The 20,104-nt window shown below is 38.6% G+C and overlaps 1 protein-coding gene across 4 annotated transcripts in view; it reads left to right on the forward strand.

The window, feature by feature from the left end:
• The window catches only part of LOC122559831 (host cell factor 2-like), an 83,177-nt gene extending 65,705 nt beyond the window's left edge, over positions 1–17,472 (forward strand). For all 4 annotated transcript variants that reach the window (XM_043709924.1, XM_043709926.1, XM_043709923.1 and 1 more), the window contains exons 22-25: positions 1,543–1,728; positions 3,205–3,502; positions 6,019–6,076; positions 8,685–17,472. In XM_043709924.1, coding sequence (XP_043565859.1) covers positions 1,543–1,728; positions 3,205–3,502; positions 6,019–6,076; positions 8,685–8,724 — 582 coding nt within the window. In that variant the 3' untranslated portion in view covers positions 8,725–17,472. The remainder of the gene's footprint in view (positions 1–1,542; positions 1,729–3,204; positions 3,503–6,018; positions 6,077–8,684) is intronic.
• The last annotated feature ends 2,632 nt before the right edge of the window (positions 17,473–20,104 follow it).

The following is a 20,104-nucleotide window of genomic DNA, read 5'->3' on the forward strand; positions in this document are numbered from 1 at the left end:
TACCAGCTGAAGTCCAACTGGACTTCAAACAAGCACTACAACTGGCTTCATCACTGGGGAGGGTGAAACGACATCAGGGATACAAGACTCCACTAAGTGCAAGCAACAGTTTGTTTCAGGGGAGGAAGTTTGGTGTAGGAACCACAGGAATGGCCTTGCATGGTCAGAGGCATGATCAGATCTAGTGATGTATAAAATTCAGGTAGGGGTGATAGTCCTGAACAAGCTCATGGGCTGTATGAAAGCTGCAGACTCTCAAACATTACGCAAGCAAAACGTGCCCTTGCCGATTATTCCGGAACCAGTGGGTTCTCCCTCTGCATCAAGCATTGGAGATGCCTCAGAATCTGAGATAGATGTTGTTGCCTCAACACCTTTGCCGCCGAAAGAGAACAAATTTCTTCCAAGATGCCCCAGGCACAAAGGCGAGCTACTATGTGTTACATGCCACCCATATCCCAGCAGCGTTGGAGGAGTCTGACCCAACGTAAAACACCCAAGGAGGAGATATATTAATAAAAACCCGGCCCATGTCCTCTGACGCAGGGGGAGTGGTATCATGATTGTAATGAAGTTAGCCAGATGGACCTCATTGAATGAGTTACCTGATTGGGGCTGTTAATCTGGTATAATCAGGGAGCCCTGGCTGACAGATAAGAACAGAAGGGTCAGACATCCTGTTCACTGAGAGCTGGCTCTGAGAAAGCCGAATCAGTTTCAAGGATTCTCCACGTGTAAATAAGAGTAACTTGGTGATGGATACTGGCCCCTGTGGAGTTATTTCAGTATGCATGAAAGAATTAAGAATTTTTGGTTTTAGGATAGATAATTCATTCTAATAATTTCATATGTAAGCACAACGGAATGCCAAGTGTCAAAATTTTAAAAATGTAAAATGTGTTTTGATGCAACTGTCTGTTTATTCCTCCCTTCCCTCCTTCCTTTATTGGTACCCTTTTCTTTTGGATCTTATCTGTAATTCTCATCAGAGCCATGTAATGACCATTAACGTTACTATTTATAAATCTAATTTAGAATAGTCACCATTGTAGCATGAGAACATTTTGTAGCCAATTCATACACTGTAAAGTCCCACAAATGTCAATGCAATAGAAGACTAAGACATTGGCTTTCGGCATTGGGGGATAAATGCTGGTCAAGATGCTAAAATATCTCCCCCTTCTGCTTGCGTATTGCTGTGAAATCTTTCACATTCACCTGAGGTGGTGTTGAGGGCAGGTTAACATTTGAACTAAAAGAAAACTATCTCCTAAAAATGTAGTATTCCCTCGGTAATGCAGAGTGCCTTTAGAGAGAGCTTGAATACAAGAATGCCAATTTGCAGGTGACAGCACTGCTAATAGGTCATGGTTGACTCCTTTACCTCAAAAATAGATATTTCAACCGGAGTTTTTAGGATAATTAAATGACTTTTCAAAAACCGATTGAGTGATAAAATGATTACTCACAAATGGCATGAACCTTTGAAAAATGGCAACTTCACAAAACCGAATTGAGCTTAAATATTTCTTTTTGTTTCAGGATGCAAGTGCTAATATTCCAGACTACAGCATGCTCAAAAAGCAAGAACTCCTGCCAGGAACTGCATATAAGTTCAGAGTTGCTGGAATCAATGCATGTGGAAGGGGCTCATTCAGTGAGATATGTGCATTCAAAACCTGTCTCCCTGGATTCCCTGGAGCTCCATCTGCTATAAAAATTACCAAGGTACAAAGTGGAATCAAAGACTGGAGTCTACCAGAAATGTTTTTCTCTACACTTTGGAACTATTGTAATCTATTGAGCTTTGTAACCTTTTACTTGTTGAACCATTTTCACTTAAAATCAATAACTTCTGGGGGAAGCAAGGCATTTTGTGATGCACTTCAAATATATATTTTCAAATTAAGCCTAAGGGATAAAATGGCAACACCATAATAAAAATTATGGAAATGTGTTTAGGTATTGAGTAAGCAATTATTGTAAAAGTTGTAGAGTCATACATCACGAAAACAGACACTTCGGTCTAACACACCCATGCTCAACTAAACTTCCCTATCTGCTCCAGTCCCATTTGCCAGCATTTGGCCCATGTCCCTCTGAACCCTTCCTATTTATACAGCCATCCACAAGCGTTTTAAATGTTGTAATTGTACTTGCCTCCTCCACTTCCTTTGGCAGTTCATTCCATACATGCGTCACTTTGTGTGAAAACATTACTCCTCGGGTCCTTTTTAAAGTTCTCACCTTAAACCTATACCCTCCAGTCCTTAGACTTCCCCACCATAGGAAAAAGACTTTGGCTGTTCACCCAAACCATGCCTCCCCCCAATATTTTATAAATCTGTTTAAGTTTACTCCCCAGTCTCTAATACTCTAGAGAAAAAAGCCCCAACCTATTGAGCCTCTCCCTATAACTCAAACCCCCCTAGAAACATTCTTGTAAATCTTTTCTACAGCTTCTCAAGTTTTAAAGCATCCTCCCTAGAGAAGGGTGACAAGAATCATACGCATTATTCTAAAAGTGATCTCATCAATGTTCTGAACAGCCATAAGATGACATCTCACCTCCTCTACTCTTCTGACCGATGAAGGCACGCATGCCAAATGCCGCCTTCATCACCCTGTTTTCGTACGCCTCTGCTTTCAAGGAACTATGCATCTGCACCTTTAGGTGGCTTTGTTTGGCAATTCGGGGTCCACCATAAACGATATAAATCCTATCCTGGTTTGGCTTCCAAAATGCGACACCTACATTTATCAAAATTAAACTCCATCGATCTCTCTGTTGGCTCATCTAATCAAGATTCCGATGTACTGTGCGATAATCTTCATTGTCCACTATTCCACTTATTTTGATGTCATCTGCAAACTAACTTTTACCATTCCTCCTATGTTTACATCTAAATCATTTGTATAAATAACAAAAAATAGTGGATCCTTTTGGCACACCGCTGGTTATCGACCTTTAGTCCAAAAAACCACCCTTTACCACCACACTCAGTGTACCACCTTCAAGCCAATTTTGTATCCAGTTGGCTAGCTCCCCCCTGGATCCAGTATGATCTAACCTTACTAACCAGTCTATCACGTTGAACCTTTTTAAACGCTTTGTAAGTTAACTTTGGATGCTGTGTCAAGAAATGTCAAAGAAAAATGTTGATGAATGCACTGATTTTGATTTCTCAATATTCCCCTTTTTAGAGTGTAGATGGTGCTCATCTTACCTGGGAACCGCCTGCAACAACTGCTGGCAAAATTCTGGAGTACTCTGTTTATTTAGCAGTGCGTAGCATTCAGGTGACAGAAACAAAGTCTGGAAGCCCAGCGCAGTTGGCCTTTATGCGGGTGTACTGTGGTGCGAAGCCATCTTGTGTAGTGTCCTCGTCACACCTTGCAAATGCACATATTGATTGTACAACGAAGCCTGCCATAATTTTTAGGATTGCAGCGCGGAATGAGAAGGGATATGGACCGGCTACACAAGTTAGATGGCTTCAAGGTAATGAGTTTACACTAATTTGGGCACCCCTGCAGTGTGTTTCACTGGGTTGTAAGATACAAAATTCAAAGCTTTTAGGAAAATACTATCGATTGTTTGTTTATCACTGTGAATATAACTCTGATTATTGATATGGATATTTTAGCACGAATGTGCTCTTTTTATATTTTAATTTGCTGGCTGGCAAATTGGTACTAATAGAGCAGAAGATCAGGGTTAACAACAGAGAGCAAGGCAAAGTTAGAAGGAATATTCCTGCATTATTAAGCTTTACTGTGAGTACTTTGTTGAGGCAAAAAGTAAAATGGAACATGATTTGAATATTAAAAGGAAGAGGGAAGGCAGTGAGGCGAGTGGTGTTGTCACTGGATTAGTAATCCAGAGACTCAGGCTAATAATACAAAGGCAGGGAGTTCAAAACCAGCCTCAGCAACAGGTGACATTTAAAGTCAGTTAATTAACAAATCTGGAATTGATATCTATTTTCGGTAATGGTGATCACAGGACTATCATTTGATTTGACATGGAAACATACTTTGTATTCGTTATTGCCCTTTCGGGTTTGCTGTCCATCCCTTGTCTCATGCACATGTGACTGAAAATGCACACAATGTAGTCAACTTGGCATAGCCCTCTGAAGTGCCTTTGACTCAACAAACCACAGTTTAAGGATAATTAGGAATGGGCAACAATTGCTGGCTTGCTGCTGATGTCCAGCTCCCATGAAACAACTTTTTTTATATAAAGGCTGTAAGGAATGAAGAAAGAAATGAGATTAAGAAAAGATAACTCCTGTTGTAATATCATACAGCAAGGCCAATTGGCTTGATTTACAAATTGTATTACTTCTGAAATATATGAAACATAAATGTACAGCCATAGTACAATCTGATTTTGGACAGTACTGGGTGCAGGTTGTCTGCTGCAAAATGCATTGTAAAAGTGTAAAATGTCCAATTATTATGTAATTGATTTTTGTAATCAAAATATTTTCAAGTACACTATTACACTTTTAGGTAAAATATCTTTGAGTTTATGGTTATAAGCCATTGTACAAAATCAACCTTGGTGAAATATTTAAATTAATATAAAACTAGTTATGGCCTGAATGACACGGTGAAAGGCACTATATGACTGCTTGATTATTGGTGTTCAGACATGTGGAATCTTTTTGTTTTTGTAAAACAAAAACCTTAAACGCCCTAAATGTTTCTAAATGTTATTTAATCATTTACAAGTGGATCTTTCCTGCAAGACTTGAATCTTCACACATATTTTAAATACAAGTGTGATTTGATTTGAGCATAAATGTCTTCACGTGGTGGGAGGTTTCAGTTGAAGCAGACCCGGCGCTCAGCAAATCAGCCACGTCCATGTCTCATTGCTCGACTAACTGTCTTTAAACTGCTTTTCCCAACACTGATACAATTCCATGGGGTTAGAATGACACCCCTGCTATCCCTGGCCTTGCCTCACTATATACCCGACCACACCCTACCACTCAGCTTGTCGCTCAAGGACTGTACAGTTCAACCTGTGCAAGTATACAGGTCTATACACAGAAAAGCAGGATGAAATTGCACAATTCATATTCTGCCAAAACTCTGGGTTGAGTCCATTGTAATAAAAATGAAGTAGAAATCTTCCATCATTGTACACCAGTACACCCTTACTCTACAGAAAATGGTTCACAGGAGTAGATAATCCAAAGGGTGGATGAATGATATGGAGTCATGGGTTCAAATTCGCCATGGCAGGTTGGTATGTTAAATTCAGTTCATTAAGTGAAGCTGCCAGATTGTCCCAAGAACCATCTGATTCATCTAAGGAACATATCTGACATTCTTGCAGTCTGGTCTACATATGACTCCAGACCCGTAGTAATTGGGAGCTCTCTTAACTCCAATGTTAAATGATCACTTGATTGTGGTCTTGATATGAATGGAATGTAAAGTCCTCTGTCCATAATTAATAAAATAAACTTCCACCAATTATGTTGTATTTGATATGAAAACATACAAAACTCTTCAATTGTGGTTTGTAGTCTTGCAATTTAGAACCAGTGATCTGTCACATATAGGATCACAGGTGAGTATGTGATACCACAGCACCGCATATTAGTGTGGATTTTTCAAAGTTTATTTAGAACCACCACTGCTGAGCTGTATAGTTTGAATGATGTTTTAACTGTATTGATTGAACTAGTTGAGTGAATTAGAAATACTTCTCAATTTAAGAAATACATCTCATCGTAAGATGTTAAATTTTTTCTTTTTTGTAACTTAGCTTATAAGTAGCATACAGTAAAACTCTTGCTGATATTTTGGGAAATATTACAAAATATAAAAATAATTGTTTATAATAGTTGATTTGAATTTTTCTCAAGAGGATCATTGGCAAAGGAAATGCCTATAGAATTAATTAATATAGTGGTGAATGTAACATTCCTGTGTGCATTGCTGGAGATGCACGTGTACAAAGGAACTTTCACGATTTGGGGTCTTTATGTTGTTTAGACACAGGTGTTCAAGGAAGCAAAGGCACTGTAAAACGGCCGACAACATCACCAGATAGGTAAGTGAGTTTCTGCGAGGAGGTACTTTCCTTGGTCTTATCTATTTATACTGCAATAAGAATATAAATAAACAAGACTTTCACACGACTCTACTGAAAGTCATAATGAGGGAAATTGCTCTGCACCAGTAGCAAGAAGTGACCTTGCAATGAATGGACAATCCATTTGCAGTGTTTGGGATTTTTCTTTTCAATTGAGATTAACAGCAAAGAGAATTGAACAAGGTTTCTAATTGCTTTCCAAGTTGTTATCAATCCACCTTGCATTAACAGTATTGGTGTGGACCATTTTTGCTATGAGGGTTTATCAGCCAGTGTTTAACTGGAAGGTCATGTGTTTCGTTCCAGTGTTGGGATCACCGTTGTTTAAATAACTTACATCCAGTTGTTCTGATGATCATGCCTGTTCTCCTTTCATTAGGCATTATTATTTTACACCAATCTTTTGAACTTTACTCTCATATTAAGCAGCACCTTTTTTACCTTGAAGAAAGGTTTGTAGGTTCCAGGTATGATGATCAAAACAGTTAAGATGTGCAAGAATGAATTTTACACACACACGCATAAAACTGAACTCTTGTATGTTAGAATTGTGGTTCCACATAGTGCCTAATTCAGAAACATACAAGTGCATGCCCTAACATACTGGTCACCATACATTTCTTCACTCTCCTGAAAACCTGGATCAAAATGTGTTCACCTGTGTGCAAAGTGCCAACATTTCTACTGAGCTGAAGCCTCACTAAATGTTACAAACTTAGGAATCTGTGTCACCCTTGCAAAAATCTACCTTACAGCAAGGTCGCTTGAGTCAAATAGAGAAGTGCTAATAGAATAGCAACCATGTAACTTCTGTCAATTGTATAAACCCATCTGGTTCACTAATCTCCTTGAGGGAAGGAAATCTGCTGCCCTTACCCCATCTGGCTTGCATGTGACTTCAGACCCACAAAGCGGATGTGGTTGGCTGTTAACTGTCCTCTGGGCAATAAATGCTGACCTAGTCAGAGATGTCCACATCCCATGAATGAACTTTAAGAAACACCTTGATTGGCTTCAATTTGGGGAGGCAACAGCCTAGTGGTATTATCGCTGGACTGCTAATCCAGAGACCCAGAGAACGTTCTGAGTACTCCTGTTCAAATCCCGCTGCAGCAGGTAGTGGAATTTGAATTAAATATAAATATGGAATTAAGGCTTGAATAATTACAATGAATCCATTGTTGATTGTCATAGAAACCCGTCTGGTTCACTTTAGGGAAGAAAACTGCAATCCTTACCTGGTCTGGTCTACATGTGACTTCAGATCCACAGCAGTGTGGTTGACTCTTAACTGCCCTCTTGGCACTTAAGGATGGGCAATAAGTGCTGGTCTAGCCAGTGTCGGCCTCATCCTGTGAATGAATAAAGAAAATTATTAACAACTGACATGGGCCTGATTTGCTAGTTGTTCCAGAGTCTTTCAAATTTAGCACAAGTTCACAGCATGTGTTACAGTCTTGCCGGCCAAGTTCTTCAAGGAAACGGAATGCCTGAGACCCATTGTGGAGTTGTTTAAGTGGGCCCTCACCAGCATTCCTGCTCCTCTAAGACCTACGTGTAGCTGTGATTTTCAGAACCACTCTGTGCACAGACAGTTGGAGCTGCTGCATGCAGCTTAGAGGGAATATTGGCTATCACTGTCATTTTAGATGAATGGAACTAGAATAATTCTGTTCTAGATTTCAAGGTAGATTTCCATGCTGAGAGAGTTTCCGTGCATCATTCTCTCCACAATCCCTCATTTGACTGTGACTCCTCTGTAATCAATCTCTTAAACTCTTCATTCCATTCGTGTTCCATAAAACCATATGTAATGGGATTAAGCTATTCGGCTCCCTGAGTCTGCTCTACTATTCAATAGGATCATTTCTCACATCCACTTTCCTGCTGTTTCCCTGTAATCCTTGATTCCCCTATTACCAACGATCTATCTCTCTCAGCCTTAAGTATATACAAGGACTCTGCCCCTATAACTGTCTGTGGCAAGGAGTTTGAAAGGCACACAAACCTCTGAGAGAAGAAATTCATCTTCATTTGAGCCTTAAACTGGTGTCCCTTTATTCTGAAATTATGTCCTCTGGTGCTAGACTGTCCCGTGAAAGTAAATATCTTCTCAGTATTTACTCACTCAAGCCCCTTACGAATTCTATATGCTTCAATGAAATTACTTCTCATTCTTTTAAACTCCAGTAAATGGAATCCCAGTCTGTTTAACCTTTGCTCATAAGACAATCCCTCCATAGTGAACCTTCTCTGACCTATGTCTAGCAAAATGGTACCTCCCCTTAAATAAGGGGACTAAAACTGCTGTCATCTGCGCCAGATGTGGTCTCACCAGTACTTTGAACGATTGCAGTAAGACTTCTGTACTCTTGTACTCTAACCCCCTTTAAATAAGGGCCAACATTCCATTAGCCTTTCTGATTATCTGCTGCGTCAAAGATGCATGGTGGCAAATGACACTGCTCAGAAGGAAGCCACTGGAAGAGGGTATGCTTATTAGAATATTAGAGCATATGGCCACAGTAAAATAAAGCTTTTAACACAATGCCTTGTGTCATTGCAGCACTAAAAGCGGCGGTGCCAAGAAGTCAAAGTCTGAATGATGAATAGAAGAAGTTTTCTATTTGCTTAATGAAAGAAGTAAAGTACCGTTGGATAGTATTTGTATTTATTTTGTAAATGTTTTGTAATATGTTTCTGTTATACTCTTAATGCCTATAACTTGTGAGCTTCTTAGAGAAGGAATTTAATTTGTATTAATTGTACAAAGTACATTTCTTGTTTAGAACTGTGACAATAGGCTTCAGGCAAGTTTTAAATGATAGCTTTTTAGAAACATAATGTAGATTTTAAATTTATATTAACATTACTGTGTAGAGTTCATGTAGGTGGCTTGTTTCTAAAGTGGCTTATTCTGAAATCACTACAGTAGTGACTGGATGTTTGCCGTGCAAGCAGTGGTTTAAAAGAGTTTTCGAAGAAATGTTGGTGTTTCACCTTGTTGCAGGTGGATTAGGTAGGTCTTTAAAGCATGTTTATATGTGGATGACGTTTGGGACCAAAAAAGGCACTACGGAGAAGCAGCTTCCTTCTCAGAGTAGCACTTACACAGATTCTGAATCACCATTAGAAACAAAAGTTATTAAACAACCTTTCTCTTTGTGTGTGTGTGTGTGTGTGTGTGTGTGTGTGTGTGTGTGTGTGTGCACACGCACGCACAACCAAATGGCATTTTTGTGCATGATTTGTGATGAGAAATTTAAAACTGCTTTTTTATTTTAAATTTTTATACAAATATAAAAATGAATGAAGACGTATTGGGTATATAGGAGTTGTATGACCTCACTGTTTACAAAAGTCCCCATGATACATCACTAAATCAATTCATCATAATCAAGACTTGCTGTGCACACAAGCATTCCCTCACAGAAGCTGCAGGGAAAATCTAGGAATTGTGTGTGATAGAGGTAATGATCACAGTCTTCCTGCAGACACTGATGACTGTACAATGGCACAAGCAAAACAGTTGCTTGAAATGCATTTTAATTCAATTGTATTTAAATTAAAGTTCCTTTTACAAGAGCTTCTTGCTTTGGTGAACATAGCTAATTGTGGGGTCATGCAACTTTAAGGATTCATAACTCAGTCATTTAGTCAAACTGATTGGGGTTGAAAATTAGTGCTTTAATACTGGCAAATTTAATCATAAAATTGTATAGCTCAGAAGACTACATTTGCTATGGCTAACCAGTGGATTTGTATTAATCATTGAACTCAATCATTTATAATAATTTCTTGAATTTTGCATTTATTTGCTTTTCTATTTTTGTTAACCTGTTCACCAAGTTATAACGCAAAGGATGCAGAGAAATCCCGAGGTGGATTTTAGAAAACTGCACACAATTCTGCACAGAACACTTCTGTTAATCTCACACTAACAGTTTCAGCTTTAATGAGGTGCATTGGGAAGTATCAGTCCAGAGGAAAGATTTTTAGTAACATCACTGTTGTCTCTTTTGACAGATATGTATAACACACTGCAGTAATCTTTAATTGGTGAGATGTGTTAAGCTTTTTTGCAGTAAATGCCTCTTTAAACAATTCTGTGCAGTTTAGTTTAATTAAAAGGATACACTTTCCACCAATGGATGGATAATTTGACATAATTCTTCATGCCTTGTGACTGGATATTCACTTTATACCTCTAACTTAATTAAAAGCAAATGTCATTTTTTTAAATTTAAAAAATGTAGATGGTTTTTTTATAAACTGGGCTAGTTAAGCTTCTCAGCAGTGTCCTTTCAAGACAAGTATCTAATTTTCAGCAATTAAAAGTGTGACCTGAAATAGGATTTGCTCAGAACTGTTCATGTTAGGTTTCAACTGTAATGAAAAATAAAGGAAAGAGTTGCTGAATCTGGATGTTAATCTCTCGACCGTATATACAAGCCCAACTATTCACAGCGACAAATGAGTTAGATTTTAAAAGTATATTAAAATGCATTTAATATCATTTACATTGAAAACTACATTCTTTTTGTATTCTTGAAATATTGAAGATCTGATTGATGAACCACCCCTTAATAATTGTGTTCCAAAAATACTAGATCTCTGGCATTTTTCTGTTTCATTTCTATGCAACCACAGTGGCTAGGTAGGCATCAGCAGCCATTTTCTTGTTTTGCTCAAAGTATATTTTTTATTTGGATGAGAATATTCGACTTGTAGTTTTGTGTTTGTCATTTTTATTGTTTTATGCAAGACCTTGTATTTTAATTTTCTTCATTATTTTAAGACCCCAAATCTTTAATACAGACTATACTCCTTTGCTTTAACATGCATTCAGGAAACATTCTTTTCTACCATTTAATGAAAATCAGAGTAAAACAACAGGGACATGTTTAACAGTATTAGGAAAAGTGTGTAGTTTTGGCCATCTGTTTCTCCTGAAAATTGACTTGGATGATGAAACCATGTTTCTATTAATGATGTCTCTTTTTGTTTCCACAATATCTGTGGTTTCACTTCCATCCTGAGCCTGTTTTTTATTGACAGTTTACAAAACAACATTTATTCTTTGTGAATTCTACAACCAGCCCCTCCCTCAAGGGCTGAAAGAATAAGAGACACAAAAGTGCCTCCGGTAGCAAAATCAGATGTCCCAAATACCAACACGTTTTCTGAATTACTTCACGTCCTTCAATAATACCTGCAGAAACACTGACACAAATCTGAAGTATTCAGTCCGGTTTATAGGAAAGTAACTTTCAGAACAAAAGTTAATGCAAAGATGCATTGTATAAAGGTTGTGAAATTAGATTGAAAATAGTGCATGCTAAAAATGACATGGAGTTCATCTCTGATAAGGTTATAAAGTTTGTGAAGTTTCTAATTTGAATAGAGAAAGAAGGAATTTAGTTTCTTTGTGCAAGTGAGTAGCATATTGTACAAAAGAAGCCACAAAGCAACAGGCTGCCCACTAATAGCCCAGAGTTTTAGAGGGTGACATAAATCATGATATGTTCCTCTCCAATACCCTTGTCCCCATCTTATGGATTGCCAATTCTCTTAATTTAGCCCAAATATCTTGGTTTTCTGTCCTCCTTACCCGGGAATTTCGTTTTTACCTGCTCGACCCTCCTTGTATAATTTCATAACATAATTTCTTACAGTAGAACTGCTAATCCAGATAAAGCCCCATATAAACTAGAGATGTCAGTTAGAGATGTGGTGTCAATATTACTCTCATGGCTTTATTTAAGCTGGTATTTTCTCCCCTGATTGGATGGTGACAGCTTTTTAGTGTAAATATAATTCCCTATCCATTCAGGAATGGAGACAACCAAGGTTCTAAAAGTCCACAGGAGGCCAAATCTTGGTGTAAGGGCCAAAATACATGTGCTGTCTCTGTCTTAATAAGATTATTGAGGTTAGGAGATCGAGAAGAATCTGTCTTTAGGGTGGCATATCTGAGGAATGCCCTGCAGTAGAGGTGACAGGACCATGTGTCGCTAAGGATGTGGTGCTCCCCTTTACTTCCTTCCCCATCATCTCTCTAAAGTAATAAATAAATCATGCCCCTTTCAGCAAGAGTCTGCCAGCACAGCTGCTGATTTTCACAGCCATCATGTCCAATACCTAATGATTTTTTAATATACACCAGATTTGAGATCTCTGCTAAGGCATCAGTGTTTATTTTGCTGCAGTTCAGTTGGAACATGACTTTCCTCCTTCGTATTTATTATTGACTATAGATTTGCATCATCACAGAAGTTTGAATTTGTAAATGGTGCAAGACAGTTTTCTGGCAGATTCAGAAAGTATTTAAATGTGTCATTGACTGAAGTACACCATTACTAAGGTGATGAAGCGGCAACACCCTATACATCTTTTGAGACCATCTGGTAGTATCTTAAGGCATTCTGACTTGTTTTAAAATTAGCCATGAGTTGTGTTACTGTGGGCAAGGTCAGCATTTGTTGTCCATCACCAGTTACTCTTGGGATGATATGGTGAACATCCTTGTTGGACTGTTGCATTTTGAGTGGTGCGACTATTATCATAGTGCTGTTCACTCGGGTACCTGTGGTCAAGAACAACTATCAAGGATGGAACGATGACGAGAAGTTGTGAAAATTTGATTTGATCTCTTAAAACCGAAGTAGATTTGGTAGATCTGCTCTTGGGAAAAACATGTGAAAATTGAGCACCAGGAATTGCAAACAATTATTTTATATCCTATTCTAATAAAAAGCAATAAAATGTAGTTATAGTCACTGGAGCAGACTTAATAAAGAAATCCCAAGCACAATTAAATACAGTACTTGCAAAAGAGGTGTATAGAAGTTGCTGATAAACTGTTTTTTAACAAAATCCGAGTGCTGACTCGCTAATCATCCAATCCTGGTAAAAATCGATGCTTTAATAAATGTTTGTCATAGAATAATAGTTCCACACACTGTCCTTTCTCTTAGAAAAGCAGGTCTGTGTGCCGATATCACACCCCCCACCCTCCCAATCACTCCCTACAAGGATTTAGTGGGAAATTGATTCAAAAATCTCGCTAATTGGTGAATTTACTGAGAATACCAAACCAGAGTACCACTCTAGATGTGACTCAAAACTCTGGATAAAGTTGGTTTTGGTTTATTTATTCATTTAGATAAAACTAATTTTATTCTTCGTGTCTACAATTTCATTGCTAGAGCTTTGCTGAAAGCTGCACTTTTTTATGGAAGTGTGTTCATATTTGGAAATCTTTTAACAGAAAAGGTAGTTTTAAAACTAAGTTTGATCTCCAGTAGAATTTAATGTAGAATTAATTTTAGCCATAAAATATTGCAAGTGATTAGGAGAGACTGTGGGACGGTTCCTACAGATTGGAGGGTAGCTAATGTAATCCCTCTATTTTAAAAAAAGAAAACCAGGAATCACTGACCAATCAGCTTGATGCCAGTCATGGGGAAAATGCTTTAAAGTTGAAATATTTTAATCCATCATAAACCATTTAACAGCTGAACGTTTGAAAAGCAGTGACAGTATCGTACAGAGTCAGCATAGATTTATAATATGGAAGTCTTGCTTGACAAATCTATTGTAATTTTTCAAGGATGCCAACTCTCAGTTGATGAGGGTGAGCTAGTGAATGTGCTTTATTTGGATTTGCAGAAGCTTTTCTCTGATTTTCTACATAAGAGACTAGCTTGTGAAACTAAAGCACATGCAATTGTGGAGGGGCTGTCGTTTGTGAAATGGATAGTGGACAGGACACAGAATATGAAGAATGGCTTTTTTTGAATGTCAGGCAGTGACCATTGGGGTACCACAGGGATCAATACTAGGGCCTCCACTATTCACACTTACATATAAATATATATTAATAATTTAGATGAGGGAACTAAATGTAATATCTCTAAGTTTGCATATGACATAAAGCTGGATTGGAGAGGGCTGTGAGGATGTAGAGATCCTTCAGTGTGATCTGGGCAAGTTTAGAGAATGGACAAGTGCATGGCAAATGTGGGATTATCCATTTTGGGATGAAACAAAGGAAGGTGGATTATCATCTGAATAGCTCTAAATTGAAAGAGGGGATTGTGGAACAAGACCTGCGTGGCCTTTCCACCAAAGTAACCTACAGCTGCAGCAGTTGCTAAGGAAAGCAAACTGTACATGGGCCTTCATAGTGAATGGATGCGAATACAGGGGCAGTGATGTCTTGCAATTAAACAAGGCCTTGGGTGAGACCACACTTGGAATTTTTTTGTAGGTTTGCTCTCCTTACCTGAGGAACAATGCTCTTGCTATAGATGGAGCACAGTGAAAATTTACCAGACTGATTCCTGGAAAGGCAAGACTGATGTATGAAGACAGGGCGAATTGGGTAGGATTACATTCACGAGAGTTCAGAAGAATGTGGGGAATCTCAGAATCCTATAAAATTTTAACTGCTGTTGACATGGTAGATGCAGGAAGGTTGCTTCTGGTGATGGGAGAATCTAGAACCACAGTTTAATGATATGGGGCAAAACATTTAGGTCTGAGCTAAGGAGAAATTGCTTCACCTGGTGAGTCTATGGAATTCTCTGCCGTGGAGAGTAGTCGAGGCCGAAACATTGTATGATTTCAAGAAAGAACTGGATATGGCACTTAGGACTAAAGGGATTAAATTATGTAGGAGAAAAATGGGAATTAATTACCGCCAAAGCTTTAGGCATGATAGAATGAGTCAATCATTCTGTTCACATTACTAACACTAGTGAAGTTACAACACTAGTATTTTCTATGTTTTTGAAAGGTAATTTTATTGTGTACAGTTCTTCTGAATAAAAGAGAATTTTAATAACAATCTTCAATTATTACTGGTAATCTGCTATCCTTGTGGAGGAAAACTGAAAAGTCACTGCCTCTATAGATTTATGACACTGATAACCTCCAACAACTTCAATTAATAACACTATTGTACATTGTATTGAATGCTCTCATCTTGCTCTTCTCCCATCAGTATTGAATGTGCTATAAGTATATCCACGTTTCAGTGCACAAATATAGTTCCTTGTGCACTTTATTTCCGAATGTAATTTGACCTTTTCAGACTCCTCTCTGATTTTTCAAAGTTTGCTTTGATCAGTGCTTTTCTGCTCTAGCCTGCCAGAACCTTGCTATTTCTTGAGCCCAGCTGATACTTTGAGAGTCTCATCAAACCTAATGAACTCTCACTAGTGACTGATACTCAGGATATTTGCATATGTTAATATTTCATTGTTCTTTGAGTTCTGAAGATATGGCATGGTACTTGTAGAATAGCAAGATGACTTGATACAACTTATTTCACAAAGCTATCCTCATTACAGAGATGACTAAAATCACTTCTAATAAAAGAAAGCTGCAAAGTATTTCTCCTGCCCCAGGTAGCCGAGGTGCTAGTCAGAGCCCTGATAAACCAAATAAAATGATGTTGTTTACTGATATTGTTTCTTCACCCAAAGAGCAAATTCCTAAAGAAATTTTCATGGACTTCTGCTTTGCTAACTGTGACTGTTTTTTTCCAACTAAGTTTTAATTCTGCTAGTGTTAATAATGTGCTTGATTGATTGACTCATTCTATAATGTCTGAACCTTTAGCGGCGCTCATTTCATCCAGAATGCAGGCGGCTTAAATTGCTAGATTTATTTTAAAAATAATTAATTCTGGGTAAGGAAACAGATGTGGAGGAAGTTCGCATATCTTTAAGGATGATGGTGGGTATTTCTGATTTCGGAAGAGCCTTTTCTTATTATGGTCTTCCTTTTGTGTCAGGTACCTGAATGTTGTACTGCAAATATACAGTCTATCATAACTCTCTGTCATGCAAAAACTGGTCAAATCTGGTACAATTATTAAGTGAGCTGCCATGAATAAAATCATAAATTGGCTGTTTGTTGTGGTGATAATACAGCCAAGTTGTTCAGCATAACTATGGCAGCAGAGAAAGTCTTTCTTATCCAAAAGTCTTCCAAGTCCAAATTCTCTCCCAAGTTAACAGTTTTCAATTCCATGAATCCCTGGCTTGCTATCAGCAATCCCATCACTTCACTTCATTTCTCAGGGCACAATCTCTATCTGTTTGACTCACTCTGTTGCCCCCCACGTCCACCCCTACCCCACTCCCCTCAATCCATCTTTCTCTCACTGTCTGTGCCCCTGCCCCCAATCATAGAAGTCCTACCTTTTTCCAGCTGCTTTCAGTCTATCAATGAGTCAAGCTGCCAATCTTGCTGAGTTTCTCCAGCACTTCCTGGTTTTGTTTGAGATTTCCACCATCCACTATTCTTTTGGGTTGCCCACCTGTGCACATCAAGATGATTGTAACGCCCAAAAGGACAGTCGAATCCATGGTGATATGTCCAAGGGGCTTTCCAAATGTGTGTATCTTCCTGTCATGGGTAATGTATTAATATGCAAATTTTACAAGATGAGTGTACCTGCAGCTAAGGTAGTCCTGATCAGACACTATAACATATCTCAATGTAACAGGGCTTTCAATTCTGGCTGAAGATATTTTAGACGCAGAGGGTTAACCCTGCTGATAGTTTCCAGCTTCCCAGCAGAATGTCAAGAGATACAGTTTAGAGTTACCTTCTGCTGATCTGGTCTTAGCCAGCCAGTGTGGTCCTGGTTTGGGCAGTAGTACATTTTTGGTTGTGTAGACTCAATGGTCGAAAAGGTTTCTACTGTACTACCTAATTCTGTGAAATAATAACAGCAGACTCTGAATGTCAGTCACAAAATGGTGCACAGGAGCCCTGTCTAGTTTGTGTCCATTCAATAATTAGCTGAAGTTAGAATGTTTCCAATCAGACCCCCTCCTGGACTGGATTGCAGAGGACAAGGATGAAGCAAACTGGTCATCAGGGAAGTATAAGAAATAAACAATCTTTGTATCCTCTTTACCATGTAATTTTGGGGGTTGGGGGGGAGATTGCAACAGACTTCTGCTTGATTGTTGTATCCAGCATGGAAAGAGATGTATCTGATTCAAGCAAGAATTTGATTAGTCTGGCGTAGGGATAAGTGAATTGGATTAGTCCTTAAACGTAGTAGAATTATGTAGAAATTACAGCGCAGAAACAGGTGATTTGGTCCAACTGTAACAGTATTTCGGTTATGTGTGACCTCTCTCCCATTCAATTTTACTGAAACATGTATGCACACCCTATTCCTTTCTGTCATATGCTAATTGTGTAGTATTGGTGACATATCAAAGATCAGATTCTACTTTTAATTTCATGCGTAATTCTTAGAGTCATAGAGATGTACAGCACGGAAGCAGACCCTTTGGTCCAACCAGATATCCATGCCGACCAGATATCCCAACCCAATCTAGTCCCACCTGCCAGCACCCGGCTCATATCCCTCCAAACCCTTCCTATTAATATACTCATCCAAATGCCTCTTAAATGTTGCAATTGTACCAGCCTCCACCACATCCTCTGGCAGCTCATTCCATACACATATCACCCTCTGCATGAAAAAGTTGCCCCTTCGGTCTCTTTTATATCAATTCCCCTCTCACCCTAAACCTATGCCCTCTAGTTCTGGACTCCCCGACACCAGGGAAAAGACTTTGTCTATTTATCCCATCCATGCCCCTCATAATTTTGTAAACCTCCATAAGGTCACCCCTCAGCCACCGACACTCCAGGGAAAACAGCCCCAGCTTGTTCAGCCTCTCCCTATAGCTCAGATCCTCCAACCCTGGCAGCATCCTTGTAAATGTTTTCTGAACCCTTTCAAGTTTCAGAATATCTTTCCAATAGGAAGGAGACCAGAATTGCACACAATATTCCAACAGTGGCTTAACCAATGTCCTGTTCGGCCGCATCATGACCTCCCAACTCCTGTACTCAATACTCTGACCAATAAAGGAAAGCATACCAAATAGGTAACCCTCTTCGCTGTCCACTACACCTCCAACTTTGGTGTCATCTGCAAACTTACTAACTGTACCTCTTATGCTCGCATCCAAATCATTTATGTAAATGACAAAAGATAGAGGGCCCAGCACCGATCCTTGTGGCACTCCACTGGTCACAAACCTCTAGTCTGAAAAACAACCCTCCACCACCACCCTCTGTCTTCTACCTTTGAGCCAGTTCTGCATCCAAATGGATAGTTCTCCCTGTATTCCATGAGATCTAACCTTGCTAACCAGTCTCCCATGGGGAACCTTGTCGAACGCCTTACTGAAGTCCATACAGATCACATCTACTGCTCTGCCTTCATCAATCTTCTTTGTTACTTCTTCAAAAAACTCAATCAAGTTTGTGAGACATGATTTCCCACGCACAAAGCCTCTTCTAGGGAAAAGACCCACAAGAGGTGATTTATGTTGTCTTCCTCGTTGCTGTTAAGCAAAAATAAGTCCTTTTACTATTAGATCCCTTTCCCTCTTTTGACATTCTTTTTGTTCTGCTATCACCACTGAAAATTTGCTGGTTCCATCGTTGGCCATAGTTTGAAACCCTGAAATGGGAATCTTGCCTTGGACGACTCGCAAAAGGACAGGAATGTCCATTACCTGAGGTCTTAAATGACCCTGCAGATTTATTATCTAACTTAATTTACCTAACTTAATTTCCCGTAAAATACACGTTTACCTCAGCTGCTCCATGCGTTCAGTGTTTACATTGTGCTGAGTACCCCAACTGTTATGGTGCGGAGGAAAGCCAGCCCATTAGTTGTACGCTGAATGAACATTTCAACTTAGTGCCATTTTCCTGCCTTTGCTCTGTAGCCCTTTATATTGTTGTCATTCAATTGTCATCTAATGTTCATCTCCATGCCTTGATTGAACGTGCTTTTTCCACATTTCCAGACAGTGCATTCCTGACCCTAACTACTCACTGTTTATAAAAAGGTTTTCTTACATCACATTTGCTTTCTTTGCAAATTGCTTTAAATCTGCCGTCCCACATTCCTGATCCTCTAAATGGCAGAAACAGTTTCTACGTTTTTACTCTGTTCAGAATCCTCTTGATTTTGAAAAAATTACATTGAATTTCCTATTAGCTACCCCCTCTACAAGAGAACAATCCCAACCTCTCCCACCTGTCATCTTAATCAAAGTTTCTCACCACTGTGCCAGTTCTTGTCAAGAGGTTTCTTCTGAATTCCTTATTGGAATTATACGTGACAACCATATATTTATGACCCCAAGTTTGGAACTCTGCATAATCTGCTTCACATATAATTTATATACAAATCACTGAGCAAAAACATACAAATTGAAATACTTTAAAGGAATACGCTATAAGATGCAAAAGGTAAATATTATTTAGCATTAAATTAGCACGGATGATTAATGTAGGTTAATATATTTGAAAGATGGAAGAAAGTGTGCAATACTTGAAAATGATCAAAGAATTACAGAGAGTGAAAGGAATACTTTGGTAAACACTGGGCAGTGTAAGAACACATTCACAACTTAGCTGGCAGCATAAAGGGTGGGTTAGAATGTTTGAATTAAAATGAAGATGTCTGTGGGTGGAGATGCAATGGACTGTTTACAAAACAGAGTATAGCTTTTGGGTCTTTTGGCACTTTTCCAAAACTACACCTGTTCTGATTAAATAATGTGAAGTGTTTACAGATTTATTCTTCTATTTAGACATTCAGTTGTTGAAAAGACTATTAGAATAACTCTCGAACAAAAACCATGAGGCTGTACAGAAATGGACTTCTCTCCTTTCGTAAAGCAAAGCACTTGGTTATTTGGTTGAGATCCGTGTGATAATGCAAGGTTTCTTAAAGACTCTCTATGAAATTCAAAGATTTTAGTTTCAAGTTAAAGATAACAAAAGAACATAGGAATTTCAGGCAGTTATAGTCTCAAAATATTTCCAGTCGGGTATTGGCCCAACAAGGGTGTTCTTATCAGCAAGCAGGATTGAAGTTCTTGAAGTTAGGAATGCATCAGTGTTAGATCGTGAAAAATGTAATTG

The sequence above is a fragment of the Chiloscyllium plagiosum genome, chromosome 19, assembly GCF_004010195.1.
Source record: "Chiloscyllium plagiosum isolate BGI_BamShark_2017 chromosome 19, ASM401019v2, whole genome shotgun sequence".
NCBI classification, from domain to species: Eukaryota; Metazoa; Chordata; class Chondrichthyes; order Orectolobiformes; family Hemiscylliidae; genus Chiloscyllium; species Chiloscyllium plagiosum.